The 21,215-nt window shown below is 38.3% G+C and overlaps 3 protein-coding genes across 4 annotated transcripts in view; 2 read left to right on the top strand and 1 right to left on the bottom strand.

The window, feature by feature from the left end:
• Window positions 1–5,268, top strand: part of LOC125237656 (inactive dipeptidyl peptidase 10) — a 240,822-nt gene extending 235,554 nt beyond the window's left edge. Inside the window, exons 14-19 of the mRNA XM_048144785.1 lie at window positions 1,048–1,139; window positions 1,550–1,670; window positions 2,250–2,323; window positions 2,467–2,627; window positions 2,864–3,069; window positions 4,263–5,268. Coding sequence (XP_048000742.1) covers window positions 1,048–1,139; window positions 1,550–1,670; window positions 2,250–2,323; window positions 2,467–2,627; window positions 2,864–3,069; window positions 4,263–4,412 — 804 coding nt within the window. The 3' untranslated portion in view covers window positions 4,413–5,268. The remainder of the gene's footprint in view (window positions 1–1,047; window positions 1,140–1,549; window positions 1,671–2,249; window positions 2,324–2,466; window positions 2,628–2,863; window positions 3,070–4,262) is intronic.
• Window positions 5,269–10,027: 4,759 nt separating this feature from the next.
• On the bottom strand, window positions 10,028–18,566 carry LOC125237854. 2 transcript variants are annotated; one of them, XM_048145080.1, is made up of 7 exons: window positions 18,114–18,566; window positions 16,792–16,963; window positions 15,298–15,568; window positions 13,966–14,057; window positions 13,022–13,085; window positions 11,979–12,131; window positions 10,028–11,446 (listed from the first exon to the last, which is right to left on the bottom strand). In XM_048145080.1, exons 1-7 carry the CDS (start codon window positions 18,397–18,399, stop codon window positions 10,541–10,543), a joined length of 1,944 nt encoding a protein of 647 aa, XP_048001037.1. In that variant the 5' UTR covers window positions 18,400–18,566; the 3' UTR covers window positions 10,028–10,540. The 2 variants fall into 2 exon arrangements, with proteins under 2 accessions (XP_048001037.1, XP_048001039.1); XM_048145082.1 differs by having other exon boundaries at window positions 16,916–16,963; window positions 18,114–18,565.
• A 421-nt stretch (window positions 18,567–18,987) lies between these two features.
• Window positions 18,988–21,172, top strand: LOC125237856. Its single transcript, XM_048145083.1, has 3 exons — window positions 18,988–19,584; window positions 20,535–20,688; window positions 21,034–21,172. Exons 1-3 carry the CDS (start codon window positions 19,065–19,067, stop codon window positions 21,053–21,055), a joined length of 696 nt encoding a protein of 231 aa, XP_048001040.1. The 5' UTR covers window positions 18,988–19,064; the 3' UTR covers window positions 21,056–21,172.
• Window positions 21,173–21,215: the final 43 nt, after the last annotated feature.

The raw sequence follows: 21,215 nt of genomic DNA, 5'->3' as shown, positions 1-21,215 counted from the left end.
TTTCGCCATGTCTGTCTGTCCGTCCGTCCGTCCGTCCGTCCGTCCGTCCGTCCGTCCGTCCGTCCGTCCGTCCGTCCGTCCGTCCGCGGATAATCTCAGTAACCGTAAGCACTAGAAAGCTGAAATTTGGTACCGATATGTATATCAATCACACCAACAAAGTGCAAAAATAAAAAATGGAAAAAAATGTTTTATTAGGGTACCCCCCCTACATGTAAAGTGGGGGCGGATATTTTTTTTTCATTCAAACCCCAACGTGTGATATATTGTTGGATAGGTATTAAAAAATGAAGAAGGGTTTACTAAGATCGTTTTTTGATAATATTAATATTTTCGGAAATAATCGCTTCTAAAGGAAAAAAAAGTGCGTCCCCCCCCTCTAACTTTTGAACCCTATGTTCAAAAAATATGAAAAAAATCACAATAGTAGATCTTTATAAAAACTTTCTAGGAAAATTGTTTTGAACTTGATAGGTTCAGTAGTTTTTGAGAAAAATACGGAAAACTACGGAACCCTAACACTGAGCGTGGCCCGACACGCTCTTGGCCGGTTTTTTTGGTGTAATTTTTTACATTTTGAGATATTTAACTGGGAACAAAAAAAAGGTTTTAAAAAGCGTACCAGTGTGTAGCGCCTAGCGGTAAGTGCGTGTGACTTTCGTTCCGGAGGTCGCGGGTTCGAACCCCGACTCGCACCAATGAGATTTTCGGAACTTAAGTGCGAAATATTATTTGGCCAGTCGCTTTTCGCTGAAGGAAAACATCGTGGGGAAACCGAACTATTCCAATAAGGTCTAGTTACCCTTCGGGTTGGAAGGTCATATGGCAGTCGCTTTCGAATAACAAGTGCCTACGCCAAATCTTGGGATTAGTTGTGAGAGCGGACCCCAGGCTCCCATGAGCCGTGGCAAATGCCGCCATAACGCATGGAGGATGGTGAGATATTTAACTGGGAACTGATGTGGTTCCTGTATGAACTTCGAAAGTTTGCTGTTTTATTTCGTATCTTACTTTATCATATCAATCATAAATCTTGATCAATTTCAGGTTCAAGCGAATAGAGAAGCCCGCGTGAGACTCTACCTGCCACCAGGGTTCAGAGAGACCGACGATCTGCCGCTGCCACTTGTGCTGCACGTGTAAGTTTTATTATAACTTCAGTCATTTTTATAAGATCATTTAGTGGCACCAGAACCCTCATCCTTTCATCCTGATATTACCAATCTGAAGGTATCTGTAGGAAATTAAGACGAAAATGTGACAAATTGCGACTCTGTACCAGAAACACGGAACTTCTTTTAAATGGACTTGGCTGGGCTTACCTTAGCTGTGCCTAAGTATCATAGGAAACTACTGCTGTTGAAGTAGATTGAAGTAGAATTAGGATACATGTAGATCGTAATGATAAACGTAAGATGGTGGAACGACTTGGATTTTTATAGGGAAATAATAAAATTATACCAACCAAAAGTATGAATGAAAAGCATTTTTTTTAATTATTTCAGGCTGCAAGATTTTTTGTTATCTAATGTATTTCTGTGGTTTACAGGTCAGCGGAACCAGGAGGGCAGCTGGTGACGGAGCAATGGAATCCCGGGTGGGGTTGGTACCTTGCAGCCGCGCGTAACTTCATCGTGGCTGAGATTGATGCCAGAGGCTCTGGTGGACAGGTCAGTATTAGCAGAAACATTCTGGCTTTGCGAGACATTGAACCTTTTATTGATACTGTAAAGAAGCAGTTTACAAATCGCCTTAAAAGTCTTCTTCTTCAGTCGTTCCCTCAATACTGACGATCGTGAGTTGAAGACTAGGTCCCTCCATATGCATCTGTTCCTCGCCAAGCGCATGACCTTGTGCAGTTTTCATCGCATGGGTGTAGTAATTTGATCATACCATCTAGTTGTAGATCAGCCTGAGGTCTCGTGCCTTCAACTTTTAGGCCTAACTTGAGTAGGATATTAGGAAAAGGGAAGAAGCTCAAGCGTTTTCGCAAAAGGGGAAGTAGACGAGTCTCACTAACCTTACACTGGTGTTCCTAACAGTACCATTTGGAGAGGCATCATATTAAGATCGCGAGCATTGTACCTCGGATTAACAACTGCCTGATGCTTGATTGATGCACGTTGGTGTTGGTGATGTGCTGATGTACTAGTCTGAAACGTGCTTATAAGGCTTTTTACTTTAATATCCTGTCTTGTTTAAAATCTGATTATTGCAGACAATAAAATTCAGATGTTTCTTCATTGCAGGGAGAGGAGCTTAGGACTGAGATATACCACAAGCTGTTGTCCGTTGACGTCGAAGATCAAATTGCAGTTTTATCGTAAGTAAAGATTAAAATTTTATACCGTTATGTTTTAACAATATTATACCAGTGATCATCTCGTCTCCATAAAAGTATTTCTTGTATCGCTGTCTTTATGATGCCGAATACATACATACTTGACACCTTCTTATTTTTGACAGGTATCTCCGCGACAACTTAAAGATGGTGGATGGCAGCCGAGTCGGTGTGTGGGGGAGAGGCTATGGCGCCGGGGCGGCGGCGGCGCTGGTGGCCGACGACGCGAGGAACGTGACCAGGTGCCTTGCTGCTATAGCGCCTGTCACCGACTTACGTCATTACAGTAAGTATCTTAATTCTAATTAACTATTTTACGTTTTGTTAAAAATCATTTCGGGAACTCCGTGAGCACAGATTATGAGCACGACAGCAGTCACTAGAGGACTTACTTACAGAAATAATTTAGACATGTGGTACGAATTTCTGGAACGGAATCTAGGAATATCGTATTTTCTAGAGTTGTCAGGTTAAAAAAATATATTTATACTATAAACAGTTAGACACTGCCATTTTTTCCAGATTCATTCTGGACGGAGCGTTACGCGGGTTACGGCGCACACTGGGCAGGGGCGCTGGGTGCCAGCGCAGTGTGGCGTAAAGCTGGCAACCTTCCTCCACGTAGACTACTATTGGCCCATGCTACAGCTGATCTGGCTGCTCCACAGGACCACGCTTTAGCGCTCGCTAGAGCGTTGATCAAGGCTGGAGCTGTTTATACACACCAGGTAAGACAAGGGTTGCAGGAGACGGGAAACCTTCCAACCTGTCGACTGTTGACATGGGCCAATTCCCAAACCACTGCTGATTTACCACAGACACGCATTAGCGATATATCAAATCTGGAGCCGTTATACTCATCAGATGAGTTACCAAAGACTGGCAACCTTCCTCCCTAACGGCTTCTTACTGACTCACGTTACAGCTGATGTGGCTGCTCCACGGGACCACGCTTTAGCGCTGGCTAGGGCGTTGATCAAAGCTGGATCTAGTATAAACTCATCAGTTGAGTTTCCGCTTTTATCACCGCTTCCAGTTGCACTCAGGGACTCTTAAGGAACCCACTGGCTAAGTCTACTGCGGCGCATTTCTTGAAGCTACAAGTTACAAAAGCGAGAGCAATACACAGCACAGCAGGCAACCCTCCACTCTGTCGATTGTTACTCGCCCATGCTACTGCTCACCTTGCTGCTTCGCAGTACCAAGAATTAGCGTTATGTGAGACGTTGGTCAAAGCTGGAGTTGTTTATCACCGCTACTAGTTGCGCCTGAGGGTTAGGCACTCAGGCGCTGATACCAGTTAGAGCGATACAAAGCGGGCAATCTTTCATCCCGTCGATAGTTACTGGCCAATGCTGATGCTAATGATGATCACACCGCAGGGTCACTTAAGTACTACAGTCAGATCGGGCGCTGACCAGAGCGCAGTTGTTGCTGATACTATCAGGTTTCAGGGAAAAACGACAGCATACCTGACCTGTATTTCACCCTATCGACTGCTTTGACAGTAGGTACAGTACAGTAGTACAGTGTACCTATACAAGCCAGAGTGACACACACCAGGCAAAGCACATTCTAACCTGCCGGGTGCTACAAGACCGCGATACAGTTGGTTGGTGCTAACTTGCGTGCTGGGGGGTTACCATGACGTGCTAAAGCCGCTCAGTTTAGGTTGAGAGAGAGGGACGGAGCTATGTAACTGCTATAGCTGTGTCCCTTTCTCTCAACCTAAACTGAACGTCTTTAGTATGTCATGGTAACCCCCCTGATCTTGGAGATGTTCAGTTTTGTAACCACCTCTTTCTGAATAATTTAATGTGTAACCTTCAGCACAATTACAGGTAAAGTGCCTTCACCTTCAATAACATCTACCATTGTCTATTATTTATACATATAATAAATGCAAATTTTGTTGCTACAGATCTACCCCGACGAAGGCCACAACTTCGAGCGCTCCACCATCCACCTCCACAAGGCCATGGAGCAGTTCTTCGACGAATGCTTCGGACCAGTGGAGGTCGCCGACTGGGATGTCGGAGGGGTGGGGGGGCTCTTCCCCTTCCGTGAATAGTGTGAGGAGGGGGGGTTCTTTGCCTCTTGCTAGAGCTGAGCTTACTTTTAAGGGCCCACTGACGATCAGTCTGCCGGACGCCCAATCAAGTTAATGGTGTCAGATCGCCCTACAAGGATGGGATGCGAATCGTTTACAGTCCGTGAGGTTTCGAAAGAGCCTTTGGGTTTTTGGTGAAATTGGACTGCCTTGTCTTATTCCCGAATTATCACTCTAAAATCTGAAGACCTTTTTGAAAGCTCAAGCACTGTACAGCATTCAGCATTCTTCAGAGGATGTCGAAAGAAATCCATGACGTCAATATGCCGGTAGACTATGGCCTGTGTCACTTAGAAGTAAAAAGTGACAGAAGAACTGGCCGTTTTAGTCAGTGGGCACCTTTATTTCCTATGAAGCTCTCTCTTGTAGCTAGTCTTTAGAGGATTCCCCTCTCTTGCCACTAGTATGGTGCTGAACCCTCCCTCTTTTTGAACCTATCAAGGACTGTACTAACACTTCGAGTAATGTGGTGTCAAGTTCCCAACTAAAACAACTAGGTTGTAATGGAATTTTCCTGCTTTCGTAAGCGTGATCTTTGACTTGACAATTCTAAAATTCTACAGCTGCAAAGAATTATCGAAATACATTCGGAGCAGAAGGATATTTCTCAACCGATTTGGAAATGTGAAAAATATAATGTAACAGAGACAGACACAGTTTTATGTAGGTATAAACATTGAAAACAATACCTACATGAAACAACGAACGTATGAGATGGATAATTAAGCATTGTTGTAGGTATATTTTTGTAGTGGGACGAAATGAATGAAGAAATTTTGAGAGCATTTCGAAACCTTTTAGAAGTCGGTTAGCAAAAATAAAAAGTCGAATAAGGCCGGCAACAGACAGTCTTAAAATTCATAATCTGAAAAAATCAGATCGAGTGCACGGAGTTACATACAATTTCGCGACTGTCCACACACACTCTTGTTTTTTAAGATTATGAATTTTCAGATTGATGTGACAGATTGCATACAAGTTTTTTTTAAGATTATGAATTTTAAGACTGTCTGCTGCCGGCCTAAGAGTGGAAAGACAAAAACTATTCATGATGGCAAATGAAAGAACCTTGAACCATTTTCCTGTTTCTTCAGCTTCATGTTCAAATCTTCTAAGTGATACGAATATTCCTATATCGTCGTTGTATATTTGCTAGGGTGCAAATAGTCACGATAATTCCTCTATCTTCTATTTATCTAAATGTCACTAAAATTAGTGAATTAATACGTGTTCATTGATATTAAAAAGTTACAACATAAACATTGAATAAACATTATGGCCCTCGTATTTTTAGAGATGATAGAGATGCGTTGATAATTTTAATGTTGTTTTAGATATTGAGAGTATTAATTAGCAAATTTTTACAGGACACATACAAGGAGGTTAAGAATAAGTAACATGGCTTTAGCTAGTTTTGGCTCCAGATTTTATTAATAAAGTCAAGGCAAAGAAATAATTGAATCCTAGAATAATACTGGACGATTAATTTTGGAGAAAACTTTAAACACGTTGGAGATATGGTAAATAACATTATGATTTATGATAGTAAAAGTACTGGTAGCGTTTAGTCACACCTCGGACACTGGCGATCAAATATATAAAAGAGGCGCGTTCCTAGCACACAGTCTAAGCTCGTGTAGGTGAACGCGTACTACGCTTGTATGAGTGACATATGACAGGTCGACTGTTCGCGTTTTTGACAGGCTGTAACTGTGAGGTAACCGAGAGGGGGTGGGCGGCACTTTCAGCGGGGAGCGGGAGTGGCCATACTGTACGATAGTACTCTTTATTATACTGTGGTTTAGTCCACATAATGAATAACCTGGTTATTTTAAAGTTACAGCTTGAGAAGCCATTTCTAAAATTGGACTACAAATACTACAAGTTAAACTACAAATATGAGTTACAGTTATTATATGGATGGTTCAAAATACTTAGAATTTTGGTTACTTGAGGACCAAAATCCAATGAACTTGTATTTGAACGGACGTTTTCGAGAAGATGAAGCCAAACTTACACTTCCACGAGATTTGGATTGATGAATATTTGTGTGATAAATATTTAAGATATAATATCAATGGCTGTTTTAAGTACTTATAAGAATTTTTAAGTTTTTCCATGTTTTCATACCTACCTGATTGTTTCTCCCAAATTGGTGGATGGATGGATAGTGATGATATAATTATATTAAGTGTTTTTTTTTTTTTGTCATCTTTGGCACTGTCTATAGCCTTAATGGCATTATGGATGTTGACATGATTATTAATGAGTTATCTTATAATTATTATATGTAGCTTTTCATGAGACATGAGCCGTTATGCTCCATAAGCAATAAATAAAATTTGATGTTGGAATTTCATATAAATGATCTTACAGCGCTTAAAACTCAAAGGACCTTACTGAGTCGGAAAGCCACATTTAAAAATTATTGACAAACATAATTATTTTATTTGTTATCCCAATGATGTAATAACACATTTTTATGTAACAATAACTACGTATAAGATGTTTTTCAAATTGTATCATATCCCTTATTTGGAAGTGTTGAAGAGTGTGGATAAATCCAAACCTTTGAAGCCTAAATGTTAGACTTTATGTGAAACAATAAAATAAAGTACGACGTTAAAATAGATATTTAAAGAGATAAATGTAGTATTTTATTAGATGTATAAAAACTCAAGTTTGTGAACAATTTGAATGATTCTTAAGTCGATGAATCAATTGTTCATGGGCTTCGAGATGGGATAACAACTCCCAAAAATTTTCTTATGATTATTATAAGGAAGGAAATTCTATTTTATCGTGTAACGTATCAAGATCTTTATCTATACTATTTCTATGTCGCTTTCAATGTCATCGTAAAATAACTTTAAATATAGTTCCCTTGATCCTTATCTTAATAAGAAATTATTATACTTACAAATGACTTTATGGTGAGTAGGTACCTACTTTACTATCCATGTTTTAAAATAAATGGTTTTGGGCGAGGCATGTTGCCATGGCAGGTGGACCAAAATGTTGACCGAATTGGTGGCCGCTGTCGGATGTAAGAAGCGCCTAGCAACCGTTGGCTTGTTGGGTGGACGACATTCGAAAAACTGCGGGGCACTTCTGGTTGAGATTAGCCCAGGACCGGGATAAGTGGCGTACACGAAGGGAGGCCTATGCTTAGCAGTGGGCGATTAATGGATGAAATGATGATGATGAAAAAAAATTTTTAATATTGAACCTGAGACTATTTCCCGGCAACCTTCAAATCAAGAGTGAACAGGCATCTTCTGGGCGAGCTCACTCCATCGTAGGCCACGTCTTTGCCTTTGGCTAGTCTGTGGTCAAGAGTAAGCCCATTTATAATAAAATAAAAAAAAAGAAGAGTAATTGAGTCTCATGCCAACTAAACAACGAACGCCTACCGGATGTGAGCAATTTTTTTCATTCCCGTTAATTTTGGACAATAATGTCTGATCAGAAGTATTTATTTTATCTTAAAACTGTCAACTTATTATGAAGTCGTTTGTAGAATGAGTAACTAAAATTATACGAGTAACATACCCACATTGACTTTAAACCGCCTAAAATACCTACCTATGACCTACATTCTATTTTTGTCACAAACAAACGAGTCAATGGGGGATGAAATATATAGATGTATCAAGTGTACCTAGAAGCTATTAATTTCGACTATTTCGAGGTATTTCGCAGACACGGAAATATTTACACATCATTACAGATCAATAAGAAACGGAATTATTTTTAAAATTAATTCCCCATTTTTTGAACCTTCAAATAAAATATTAAGTTAATTACTATTTTGCAGCAAATTATCGTCTGCGTATACCTCAAACACATCTTGAAAGTTGCCGAGACTTAAAAAGTACTTGTAAATTAGAACCCGAAAAAATTAATTAAACATTAAATGTAATCCCCTGATTAGCACGTCCTAGGAAAAAAATATAGCACGCATAGAACACAGCGAAGATCGTGGCATGAACTTGCAAAAAGAATAAAAATTGAAAAGTGCCAGCATCTTAGTGTTGTCCCTTTCTAATGATAATGAATATGTGTAAGAAAATGAGATAAAACTACGAAGCTGCTACTTTTTAATTTCAACTTAATGGGGTTCAAACAACGGAACAGATGCGTACCTACACATCATTATTCTAAAGAAAGTTTTTTGCGAAATTGGTCCTTTAGATAGAGTTCTGCCACAGAAATAAGAATTGGTAATTAAATATCTACTATTATGCCATGAAAATTAATAAAAATATTAGTTAAATCATATATGGAAACAATAGAAATATTAGTAGAACCAAAGTCTCGGTGACGGTAATCTACTAGTTCTACTCTTCCATTCAGTTAGCTAAGCTAGTCTTATATCTAGTCATTTTATTTCTCTAATTGTAACTAGATGTCGAGGTTTTTAGATCTCAATGTTTTGGACGTTTTCGTTGAAAAGTTTTTATATGAGATTTTTTTTAATTCAAAAAATTTTGGGTGTGTCAGCAAAAAAACATAAATTCCATAAAATATTTTATTTGATTACACATAATATTATTCAGTTTAAGAGAAACCTGGTTTATACTTTCATAAGTTTTACACAACACGGGACTTAATCGCGTAATAATTCAGTTTTAAGTTTACCTCCCACGTTTTGAAGCTGGCATTGTCCCCGTGGTCTCGAAGACTAGGTAAAGTTAACGTCAACATTGACAACTTCTAGCCGCTCCTATTTTTTAACCCCCGACGCAAAAACGACGGGGTGTTATAAGTTTGACGTGTCTGTCTGTCTGTCTGTCTGTGTGTGTGTCTGTCCGTGGCACCGTAGCTCCCGAACGGGTGAACCGATTTCGATTTAGTTTTTTTTGTTTGAAAGGTGAGTTAGTCGGGAGTGTTCTTAGCCATGTTTCATGAAAATCGGTCCACTATATCGCGGTCGGGGGTTTTTCAAAATTTTAATTGTAACAGTGATGTAATTGAACTACAAACATTTTGGATTTAAAAAAAAATAGAAAAAAAACTGGCAGAAATCACGAAACAACGGCCATTTCAGGTCTCGTGCTTATGATGAAAAAAATTGATCTGATAGTGAAATGAGACTGATAGCAACAAATAGCATTTTTTATGTACATCCATACTTAAAAATATTATAAATGTGAAAGTGTGTGTGTCTGCTTGTCTTTCCGTCTTTCACGGCAAAACGGAGCGACGAATTGTCGTAATTTTTTAACTGGAGATAGTTGAAGAGGTGGAGAGTGACATAGGCTACTTTTTGTCTCTCGCGAGCGAAGCCGCGGGCAAAAGCTAGTTCAGGATATATCAGTCTGTCAGCTCTAAAATAGCCGGAAATCACTCCACCGGGCAGTTCAAAGTTTACAAATTTTGTGACGATCCGTGGAAATACTCGTAAGTGTAGGCTAAGCTACAGCTCAAGCTCGACTAAGAAATACTCACACTGAGAGAAATCTGCATTGTGAATTTAACAAGTTCGACTTGTTGCGGTTTATCCGTTTGAATCAGCCAAACGTATGTTTAAAACAATATGTGTCAGGTTGTTTTTATAAAATCGACTTGTTGATTCAAATACATTGCCGATTCAAATGACAAGTAGTTTGTTGTTTGAACCAAAGAGCACGTAGGCGCTATTTTAACCAAAAAACTCGTTGAACGAACATGAAAACTGGTTGTAAGTATTTTCTCTCAGTGCAGCCATGCGCTTTACAAGCTATTAAGTCCCGTGTTTCATATAATAATGTACTCGTAATAAGAGAATCCTATTCTATATAATATTGTATAGATACGTAAAGTGATATATGTTCATATATACCTACATGTTACATGTCTTAACAACGCTCAGTGGCTATTGTTTGAATTTATGTTGAATTGTTGTTTCATATAAAACAATAAAAAGTTGTTCCCAAAAATAGTTTTATTATCTTTATTTATAAAACATGACATAATTATAATACCATTAGTGTCATCAGGGTACCACAAAAATGTTTTTTAGTATTTTTATCATTAACAAGATCGGCTATACCTTTTACCTAGTGATAGCATTTTTAAATGTTAAACTTTTGTTAGATTTGACAGCATCAAAATGACGACTTGAAAGAAAAAGATTTTTTTAATGTGCCATTCTTTTTTAGCGGCACATCATTAATATGTTCTATTAATTCAGCAATTCCATTGGTAAGTTTCATATCTAATTTGTTTGTATTTTTTACATTGATACGTTGAGTAGTTCCGCTATTAGTCAAGATAACAACCGATTTATTTTGACCCATTCTGCTAGCTCTTAGCATAGAAACAGGTCTGATATCTATTTGATATTGAAGATCGAACACTCTTGGGGACCTGAGGGATTCTCTTGATGTTTGAACGTCTTTGCCTCGGTTTCGGTTAAGTATTCTTATCGCGGTTAGCTCGTGTGGGGTCGTTGACCCTTCCTTATAATATTTAGTTCGAGCTGGAGCTGCAGTAGGGGGTCCTGTTTCATCAATCTCAAATTCATACCACTCTTTTGACTCCAAAACTCCAGGTTCAGGATCTTCGAATCGAACGTTACTTTTTTCAAAAACCTTCTTCATAAAATTAGTAAATGGATCAGTTTCTTCATCCGTATCTTTCACTCTTTTATGTTTTTTTAAATTTTCCGGTATTATAGTTGCAGGTGCATCGGAATCCTCAGAATCATCTGATTCCTCAGAAAACTCTATTGGGTCTTCGTACTCAGAGAAAGTATCACGAGTCGTTGGCATGCGTAGCGATTCTGGTTTCCGAATTTCTACACCTTCGTTTTCTTTAGAGGGTTCTGTCCCATTTGCATGTTTGTCTATGGGCCCATTAAGTATATTTTTCAAACCGAATTCTTTTTGCAATATTTCTCGAGGGTTTTCTAGTTCTAAATCCATCTTATCAAATTCTGCACTTGGGATTCCAACTTCAATGGAACCAGGAATTTGAAACGAGTGTGGATTTTCATGCTTACCAGAGGCGAGCTGTAAACCAATTGACATTTTTTTTCTCGATAAGCTTGAGGGAGGAGGGTTTGGTATTAATGAAAAATTTCAATTCGAACATTTTAAACAGTTTAACATGAAATGTAGGTACTCTCCTCATAAGTTGGTATGCGCAGTTTGTTTGTGTGTTTTTTTGTGTATAGCTGCGTTACCTAATATTCGTGCTAAATCAGAGCAATAACCTTTTGTTTGATGCCAAAGTTGAACATACCAAAACGCTGTCCAAGATTCTGGTAGGCCATTAAGGATTGCCACGTGTGATGCTACAGCTAAGGTATTATTTAATGGGAGACAGAAGCAAGCAGCATTGGACATACCGAAACGCTGTCCAAGACTATCCCTAAACGAGTGAAGACTGTTGGTGCGTCGCCGCGTCCACAGTGGAGGAGACCGATTGAGGGTAGGTATCGCATATATTCGACTGGTAGGAAACTAATAACTGTACCGTCACATTTGGCAATTCTTAAGGCATTATTTAATGGGAGATAGAAGCAAGCAGCATTGGACATACCGAAACGCTGTCCAAGACCCTGTCAATCCAGTCAGCGTACATTCCTAGACGAGTGAAGACTGTTGGCGCGTCGACGCGTCCGCAGTAAGGGGAACCGAAGCTTATGACGCCTGTTAGCAGGCTGCCGGCCAACGCTGGGCCGCCGCCGTCATGCTGTTAGAAAACCAAATACTTATGAGATATTTTACGATGTAAGGGATGAGATAGCTTACAGGTCAGATTCCTAAGCTACATACGATCAATTCACTGAGCATCGCGACTCTGAACGCAGCAAGGAGTTAGAAGTTAAAGGTGGAACAATTATTAACCTAATTTAAGACCTGTTACTTAGTAAACCCTTTTTCTGCAAATAATAGTACATTACTACAGAGGCCGGGACGGGACAAAGGGCAACCCCATTTCCCGCCGAGGTATGTATAGTGCTTTTCTCAAACATGGTATGAAATAAATAAAGTCTACTGAAAATAGTAACTTTGGATGGCTGTATCTCCTAAACGGTGCGTCGTAGCGCAAAAATAATCGAATTTTCGTTCCCCTTTGATACCACGTATACGCTTATAAAAAAACAAAAAGTTAAAAAAAAATTCAAAAAAAAACTAAAAAAAATTTTTTTGTATGAAAACGCACCCAAAATCAAATATTGTCTAGGGCCCGTACCAGTTGCAGTCGGCACGTCTATAAAGCCCCTTATAGTTTTTTTTTTAATTGGCTAAATACCTGGATGTTATGTCACAATTATCTGTGTTTGGAAATTAAAAAAGAGGACTTTGCCGGCCTTGGCCTGCAAGGTTTGTATGAAATTCCATTATCTATCAATCGTCCTAGCCGCACCTGCAACGTCATACTTCGCTGCCAATTATAAGGCACATAACATCAATATTTCATACCATGTTTGAGAAAAACATTAAAATTGACATTGAAGAAAACAGTGTTATACTGATAGTTAGATGTTATATGATAGTAATATGTTAGAAAATATGTATGGGATAGAATAGATTATCAATATATGTATGTATCTTAAATAGTGTCTTAAAGGTACTTACATTGCAGGCTCCTTCACCGCGATCAACAAATCCAGCGCAAAAATTACTTTCCGACACATATTCTCTAAAAAGAGGAAAGCATTTATTAATTAGGACGAGGTGACATAAATTCCTACCAAGCACATCAGCAAAATAATGAAAAGAACTCCGAAGTTTTACGCGAAGTGGAGCTAAATATTAATCAATCGATCAATCAAAATATTTATTCGTAATAAACTTAAAACTACACAATATGCAAAAAAGTATTACTAAAACTACAAATGTACAATGTATTGGTAAGTTTATCACGAAATGGTCCCGCCTCAGCATAATGCTGACCCGGAGGTCAGCGCTGATCTTCCGACGAGACCATTTATTTGTGAGACCACGAACGCAGCCACACGACACAGCCCCATTGTTATTCGAACGCATCCTTATTGAAGCGATCGACGCCATCTTGTCTACGTCTATGGCAGGGCATCATCATCATCATCATCATCATCATGGTGATTAAAGTTTTGAAAAAAGAAATGAAATTGGAAGAAATGGGGTGGATAGTTACCCCAGCATTACACGGGACCCACGGGGTCTTATTACACCATGAGCGAATATTAATTATTGATTACTTAATAACAAAGAGGATCGAGTATTACAGAGAGTTACTGTCAAAGCAAAATGTGTAATCACAGTGCATAGACTGCACTCTCTCGACACAAGCTTAAAACTTTTGAACCTCAGTTTTGACAATTTGGCCCATATTGTTAGCTTGATATGTGTTAAAATGTCAAATATTAATATTAGCGCCATCTAGCCGAGCGTTTCCCAAAGGTATAACGCCATCTAGGCCACAATACCTTTTTCTCTAGGACTTTGAGGTACGTTTTTTTCTAAGACTTTATTCGTCTATACGGAGTTACATATTATGTCTTTCCTTAATACATAGTTAATACTTGCTCAATACATACTTAGTGTAAATGTATTTGCATTCTTCCAAGTCATAGATGTTTAGACGTGCCCGAGATATCGGTCGATCTTCCATTTCTTCTTTTTCTGACGGCTAAAAATAAAAACATGAATTGGGTGAAACCACATAATAGAGTCCAAGACTCAAAGGATTCCTTGTCCCACAATTACATTTGTAAGTACTTAAAATATACATATTTTTAGTTCTAACATTGAGCAATGAAAAGAGTCTTAAAGATCCAAAAGCTAATTAATAGTTATTTGTTATACAAGGGGGCAAAGTTGTATTTTAACGCCGAGTGTGGAATTGAAAAACGAGCAAGTGAAAGGATTCTATAGTTGAACCACGAGCGAAGCGAGTGGTTCGAGAATAGAATCCTGAACTTGCGAGTTTTTTAACACACGAGAAGTAAAATACATTTGCACCCGAGTGTAACACAAAACTTTTCCCCTAACTATAGCGAGGAAACTACAACGCAAAAAATGCGTTTATCACTGCTTCCAGTAGTTCCACAGGTGGTAAATCATCTTTATTACTAGATTCACCTACTTTTATCAATTTTAAAGCAGTTAATTTGACTTTATTCAAGGTCAAAGTACTTTACCCACTAGTGGATAAAATGCGTTTTTACCCGCTGGTATTAAAGGACAAAACACGTGTTTCCGAGCTAGTAAGGGGAAAAAGTTTTTCTAATACATAAACGAAACATAACATTTGTATTTGTATATACATATGTATTTGTATGTTTATGTATTGTATTTTATTTTATGTGTGTAGTATATTTGCGTAGTATAGTTTGTGCTAGATTTCCTCTAAGTCTACATTTAGTACACCTACTTACAAGGTTAAATTTATTATTCTCCACTACCTAGGTTGTCTGGAAGAGATCGCTCTTTAGCGATAAGACCGCCTCTTGTTTTACCTCTTTTAAGTTGTTGTTTATACTTGCTATGTTGTTTCGTGTATTGAGGTGTGCAATAAAGAGTATTTGTATTGTATTGTATTGTACCTACTTTCAACCAAATTTCAACATAACAAGTGAGCTAAAATACCTACTCGTATACAGTATGTAGATGTACTCTTATCTTATACATATATCATAAACTGCTATAAATTTGAAAATTCTATGAATGCAGAAATTATCTTACTGATTTCGTTAAAACAAATCCAAACTTTTGTGATATTACGTAAATTATGTTTCGTTGTACCGTTGTATTGTATTATGTTTCAACGGCTCTCCTGCAAAGTCGTGATTTTGCACTTTTCTCATTATAGCATACATGCTTAGATTAGAAGGTATAGATTTTACTTTTCATACAATATTTAAACTTACATCCCTCCTCCCCCACCCCAAAATCAAGACATCCTTAATCTTCTTCATCACGCTAATGTTATCAAACTTGTCATACTTCACAGCCACCACCTTTTTAGCTTGAAATCGCAACGCCTTCTTAACTTTGAGCATGACCAAATTGTTCGTCAGGGTCGACCGGTCAAAGTCTGGATGGATGAAAAGTCTGTCTATGTTCACCAGGTAACCCATTTTAGTCACGAAGTCGCTGCCGACCCGTATTTGAATCCTGAGCTTGGTATTATCGAAAGTTCTGTAAAAGACAAAGTTTGCATTAGACTAATTTTGTGCACATATTTGGGCCATTTTTTTTTTTCAAAGTTGTCCACCCCACTTTTTTTTAGATTTGGAAATTTTTATGTGTTTTACACTCAAAATCGCGAGCTCTTTCAATCCTGATAGGAGAAAAAAAGTGTCCCAAGGTTTTTTCCCATTCCGTTACCACTTTTTTATACATTTTATATGGCGGTAACGGAATGGAAGGTTCGAAAAAATTTATGGAAATCTTGGGACATTTTTTTTCTCCTATCAGGATCGAAAGAGCTCTCGATTCTGAGTATGAATCGCGTAAAAAATACCCATGTTACAAAAAAAGTGGGGTGGACAACTTTGAAAAAAATGGCCCATTTACATGAACAAGAACATGTCTAATACTGCGATTTAAAGAAATTATGTTAAAGTATGACTCAGAATAAAACGGGACGGGACGGGAATGGCAACTAGAGAAAGTATTACGTGATCTCCGGAATATCACGGACTTCTTCTATAGAAATTAAAACATCGGCCCGCTCCGTCACATTCTAGCTTGAGTCGTCCTTAAATCTGTAATAAAAAATGTTGTTTGGGGTTGACAAAGATTTTGGCAACAACACGCCAGATTTTTTAAAATGTAGGTAATCGCGGTTACCCGTTCATAATAACTACATCCAAAGTTATGTTGTTTAGCTTCTGTACCAACCATTATCAAGTCCATATTATATTATTTAAGTGTGACGGCTTACTGACAAATAATAAATAAAAAAAAAATTATAGGACATTATTACACAGATTGACTGCGTCCCACGGTAAGCTCAAGAAGGCTTGTGTTGTGGGTACTCAGACAACGATATATATAATATACAAATACTTACATACATAGAAAACATCCATGACTCAGGAACAAATATCTGTTCTCATCACACAAATAAATGCCCTTACCGGGATTCGCACCCGGGACCGCGGCTCAGCAGGCAGGGTCACTACCGACTGAGCCAGACCGGTCGTCGTAATGACGTAGCGGTTCACTATTATACTTGCTGCAATACCAAGTGTGATTGATGCTATTGTCCTATCCCTCTCAATCGCATGGGGTGTACAATAGCATAAAAGAGATAGCAATATTTTCGGAGGGACTTATCTCTAAGAATTCCATACAAAAATAATCCCTTTAGATAAGAAATTCCGCATTACTGCCAATGGACCTAGCTTAGAACTCACCTCATAAGACAGGAGGCAGCACTGATAGCCAAGCTCTCATGCAGCAGGGATCCAGAGCACACGAAAAGGCCTCCCACATGGACGCTAACCATGAATGGGTACCGAGCTATACCTGTGCTGGTACCTTTGAAGATCCTCCGACTCTCTATCTCTTGGCTTGAATTGTCTGCATCTGCGTAAGTATAGTTATTTGTTTGTCACCACACCAACTGGTAAAGGCTTAATTATACATACATACATACATACATACATACATACATACAATCACGCCTGTTTCCCAGAGGGGTATGCAGAGATCACGGATTTCCATTTACTACGATCCTGACAAACCACTTTCGCTTCACACACTTTCATAACGTTTCTCATACACGCTCGTCGGTTTCCAGTACTTCTGACCTGGCCTTTTTGCAATATTTCCCCGATTTGATCAAGAAAAGTTCGCGAGGCTTAATTATATATAGCAAAATTGCATTTTATCCACATGAGTGCAAAGTAATTTCATACTTTAACCTGATGTCTTAAGCTAGCTGGTAGATTTTCCTTTAATTTATGTTTTTTAATCATAAATATTGAATAATTTGATTTAGTTTGATGTTTTATAGTCAGTATTTACTTCATGTTGGTGTGGTGAAAAATGTTGTGTTTCACTCGGTGCCTCGGTGGCAAAGTTTGTTTAACCTTCGTGCCTTGACACCTTCGCAGTGCTCAAGATTCCCCTTTTTGAACCACTCGCTACGCTTGCGGTTCAATATTGGAATCTTTCCCTTGTTCGGGTATCAATATTGGCACGTCCGTTTGAACAACAACTTTGCCCCCTTGTAAAACAAATAACTATTACAAGGGGCAAGGTTGTTTAACCACACGTGCCAATATTGATACCCAAGCAAGCTAAAGATTCCAATATTTAACCACGGGCTTAGCGGGTGGTTCGAGAACTGGAATCTTGAGTGTTACGAGGTATTTAAAGTTAAACAAATTTTGCCACCGAGTGTTCCGGGCGTTTGAAGTTTAGTTTTATTTTTATTTTGACTAGTTCCATTTTATAACTTTTATGATGAGATGAGCAGTGGGGTAGAGATGGGATCTCATGTAAAGGTGATTTTGGAAGATTATTTGATCGATTTTGTTATTATGAATATTACTTTAGCTCCATTTTACATTGGAATACGTTATATCTGTAGCAGTAGCCTAAAGTCCCACCTCATCCCTCATTCATTTATAACCTAACTCCCGCCGCGAACCCCACTCATCCCAAATTTTTGTAATAAAGTGCATTTTGCCATATACTCGTACTCTATATAGTGTATTTTTCTGATACTTACTCCATACTGTATAATCATTTGGAGTGAGTGTTTGCCTTTTGGCATGTGATTCAGCGATATTTGTTAAATCTGCGATGTTCTCTAGCCGTAGACTCTTGTTTTCATCGTTATGAGTATCGTTATGTGTGCCTCCATATTCTCTTATCATCTCATCAATAACTTCGTTTACACCGGCAATATTATCGGCCATTTCAGCGGTTATATTTGTTGTAATATTACTATACATTTCTTTATATTTCTCATAGTTTTTGAGAAGCTTGTTCTCTACGAAATTATGCATAATCATGTATGCATCATGATCCTTGGGTTGAATAAGCTTTTGGTTGATTTTCAAGGAAATAAATAAATCGTCTACTACACCAAATATTCTTTTGCTAATTTGATGGTTTACGTCATTTGTGTCCAGAAAATTAATGGTATTGCTTAGTTTACTTAGTAAAGATATTATAATGAATGTAATAGCTGCAAATTTTGTCATGTTTTATTACTAAAATGGATTTAAAATGGATATTGTCTGCAGACAACTAGTTTCAACGAATAATGAATAAAAATAAATAAGTTTACAATAGTTTTTTTTATAGCCTAATGATATCCCCAATCGCTATTACATATATTTCGAAATTTCAATAACTTTAAATGTGATAGATAAGCTAAATTACTTCTTTCATCACATTATGATTACCTGACAGGTAAAATATATACCTTATGTACCGACTTATGTACTTATGTGATTTCAACACCATAAACTAACAATAAAATATATATACTATGCCTCCTGATAAAAGTTATTGACCAGTAGAAATATTACTAAAAAACTTATTGCGCCATGCCAACAGAAACCTTTTTACGATTGCAATAAAACAATGCATACAAAGAAAGTAGTTTAATACTGTGACATTCTACAATTTAGTTAAGCATTAAGTTTGACATTTTTTGATAACCCAAATCTTAATGCTGATCATCTGGACGATCATATTTTTCTTCAACACGGCTCACGGATTGAAACATCGGCTCCAACACCCCATAGCAACACCCTTCATTTACGACGTTGACCAAAAACTTTCAAGTCAGGAATTGAAAACAAATAATAAAATAGCAGCTGAAGTGTTGACTAAAAACTACTTCACTAAACTAACTCCTATAGAAAATGCATTTATTGAAGAAACCAAACCAAAAATAAACGGTATCAGATATAACTATAGTAATTTAGTTTTAACGACAGCGATAAACGTATTTGATAAAGAAATTGCTACTTTAGATTTAACACAAAATTATACTACTGACAATTTGAGAAGAAGTTTAAATGAAGCTAAATTAATTAAGAAGAGACTCTTTACTTATCCTTACTTACACACTTTACTTAGAGAATTCACTGATCGTTATGAGAAATCTGAATATAATAATTATCAGGATTTTACAAGAAGCGAATCAGAATCAGGAGAAATAAGTTTCGAGGAAAATTATCATAGAGGTGAGATTTCAGTCCTATTTAGAAATTCAATAAAAAAATATGCTACAGTTTAGCCGACTCGGCGGGAAAGAAAACCTTTTCAGCAAATGTGGCAGCAGAAAATATCAGATAGCATTTATCAAATGATAAGACTAAATCTTCGTTGCTTTTATACTTGATCATTTCAAATTAATATCTCGTCCCATTCTGCCCCGTTCGTCTAGTTATAGCATGAGTTATCCTTATCAGGCCCCATTTAGGCAGCGCCCGACTCACATGTTTTTAGTTCCATTGTTCCATTACGGTCTGTTAAGGTTAAAATACTGTTGGGCTAGACTTAAACTTTTCAATTCAGCACACTAAAGAAATACCGACGGGTTCGCACCGTGTAAGTGGGTCCTTCATCTTATTTTAAATCTGCGCCGGCTCGAACGGATACACTTCAACCCATCGGGATCTTTAGTTCAATTACCCCCTGTGATCCTAAGATCCTCTAGCTATTCAGGATCTTCTCGATCATCTTCATGTTTTTTTTTTTAATACTACGTAGCGAACCGTATGGTCCGCCTGATGGAAAGCGGTTACCGTAACCTATGGACGCCTGCAACTCAAAGAATGTCACATGCGCGTTGCCACCCCATTAGAAACTTGTACACTCGGTACACTCCCCTTTGCTGTGTTAAGTATAAGTACACAGCAAAGAGGAGTGTACAAGTTCAAAGGAGGGTTTGGGTTGCCGACGACTCAAAGGACAATAGACGGAACAAATTAGTTCCGTAAGTCCTCCCGTCGTCAGCACCCCGCACCCTCGTTGAGCTCTGGCAGCCTTACTCACCGGCAGGAACACAACACTATGAGTAGGGTCTAGTGCTATTTGGCTGCGGTCTTCTGTAATTGCGGTGTTGTTTGGCTGTGTCTAATAATGAGGCTCATGGGTAGCTCTCCTAAGTCCTTTGGCCCTTTACTTCCAGTGCACACTCCCGCTCGGCGCATCTTCCACGGGCATAAGACGAAGATCCATCACTTCCCGTTCTTGGTGGCGGTTCATGTGCTCGGCCGGTTTGTGTGTGGCGGCTCCATCATCACATCGGACTTGGTCATCACCGCTGCCCATTGCTTGAAAAGGTAACTACATGTCTCGCCTTTATAAACTAAAAAAGATACTATACACTAAAGAAAAAGCGATCAAATTCCCACTGGTGGCGAAGCCTTCACAAATAACACCAACCCGGTTTCGATTCCCGGCTTCGCCACTACACACAATTTGGTTTGTTCCCTACTTCGATTGTCTTCCCTTTCTTGAGATGGAGAGATTCTTTCTTGCCTTTCATGATATTCCTCTACTAGAGCTACTCTAGTAGGGCTCTTCTTTAGATCTAGAATGACATCCACTGCGCTTTGTTCTGTTCTACCACACTTGGAGATAATAATATGTATTCACAGTATCCATTACTTCTCTTTTGGATCCAGTTTAAAGACGGCGGGTTTTTAGGGAGTTGCTTGAAAAACAAGTGTTTTTGATCTATCACAAAATCCCAAACGCAGATATGAAGAATGGTTACATGACCATCCATCTTCATCAGAAGAAACAACCCCTATGAGACCACCACTGATATCACAACGGACACAGTCACAACCGATACAAATACATA

Source organism: Leguminivora glycinivorella, chromosome 22 (genome assembly GCF_023078275.1).
Source record: "Leguminivora glycinivorella isolate SPB_JAAS2020 chromosome 22, LegGlyc_1.1, whole genome shotgun sequence".
In the NCBI taxonomy this organism is placed as follows: Eukaryota; Metazoa; Arthropoda; class Insecta; order Lepidoptera; family Tortricidae; genus Leguminivora; species Leguminivora glycinivorella.
The sequence above is the reverse complement of the archived record's forward strand: the minus strand, read 5'-3'. Positions and strand labels throughout refer to the sequence as shown.

Bases quoted from the DNA above. Each gene is read 5' to 3' on its own strand.
- LOC125237854 (XM_048145080.1), bottom strand. From the start codon at position 18,399: ATGATTATGCATAATTTCGTAGAGAACAAGCTTCTCAAAAACTATGAG. The intron at 16,964-18,113 runs GTAAGTATCAGA...ATACTTACGCAG, and splicing joins AAATGATTATACAGTATGGA to ATGCAGACAATTCAAGCCAA. The intron at 14,058-15,297 runs GTAAGTTTAAAT...TTTTATTTTTAG, and splicing joins TGGGGTGGGGGAGGAGGGAT to CCGTCAGAAAAAGAAGAAAT.
- LOC125237856 (XM_048145083.1), top strand. From the start codon at position 19,065: ATGCTGATCATCTGGACGATCATATTTTTCTTCAACACGGCTCACGGA. The intron at 19,585-20,534 runs GTGAGATTTCAG...CTTTACTTCCAG, and splicing joins CGAGGAAAATTATCATAGAG to TGCACACTCCCGCTCGGCGC. The intron at 20,689-21,033 runs GTAACTACATGT...TTTTGGATCCAG, and splicing joins GCTGCCCATTGCTTGAAAAG to TTTAAAGACGGCGGGTTTTT.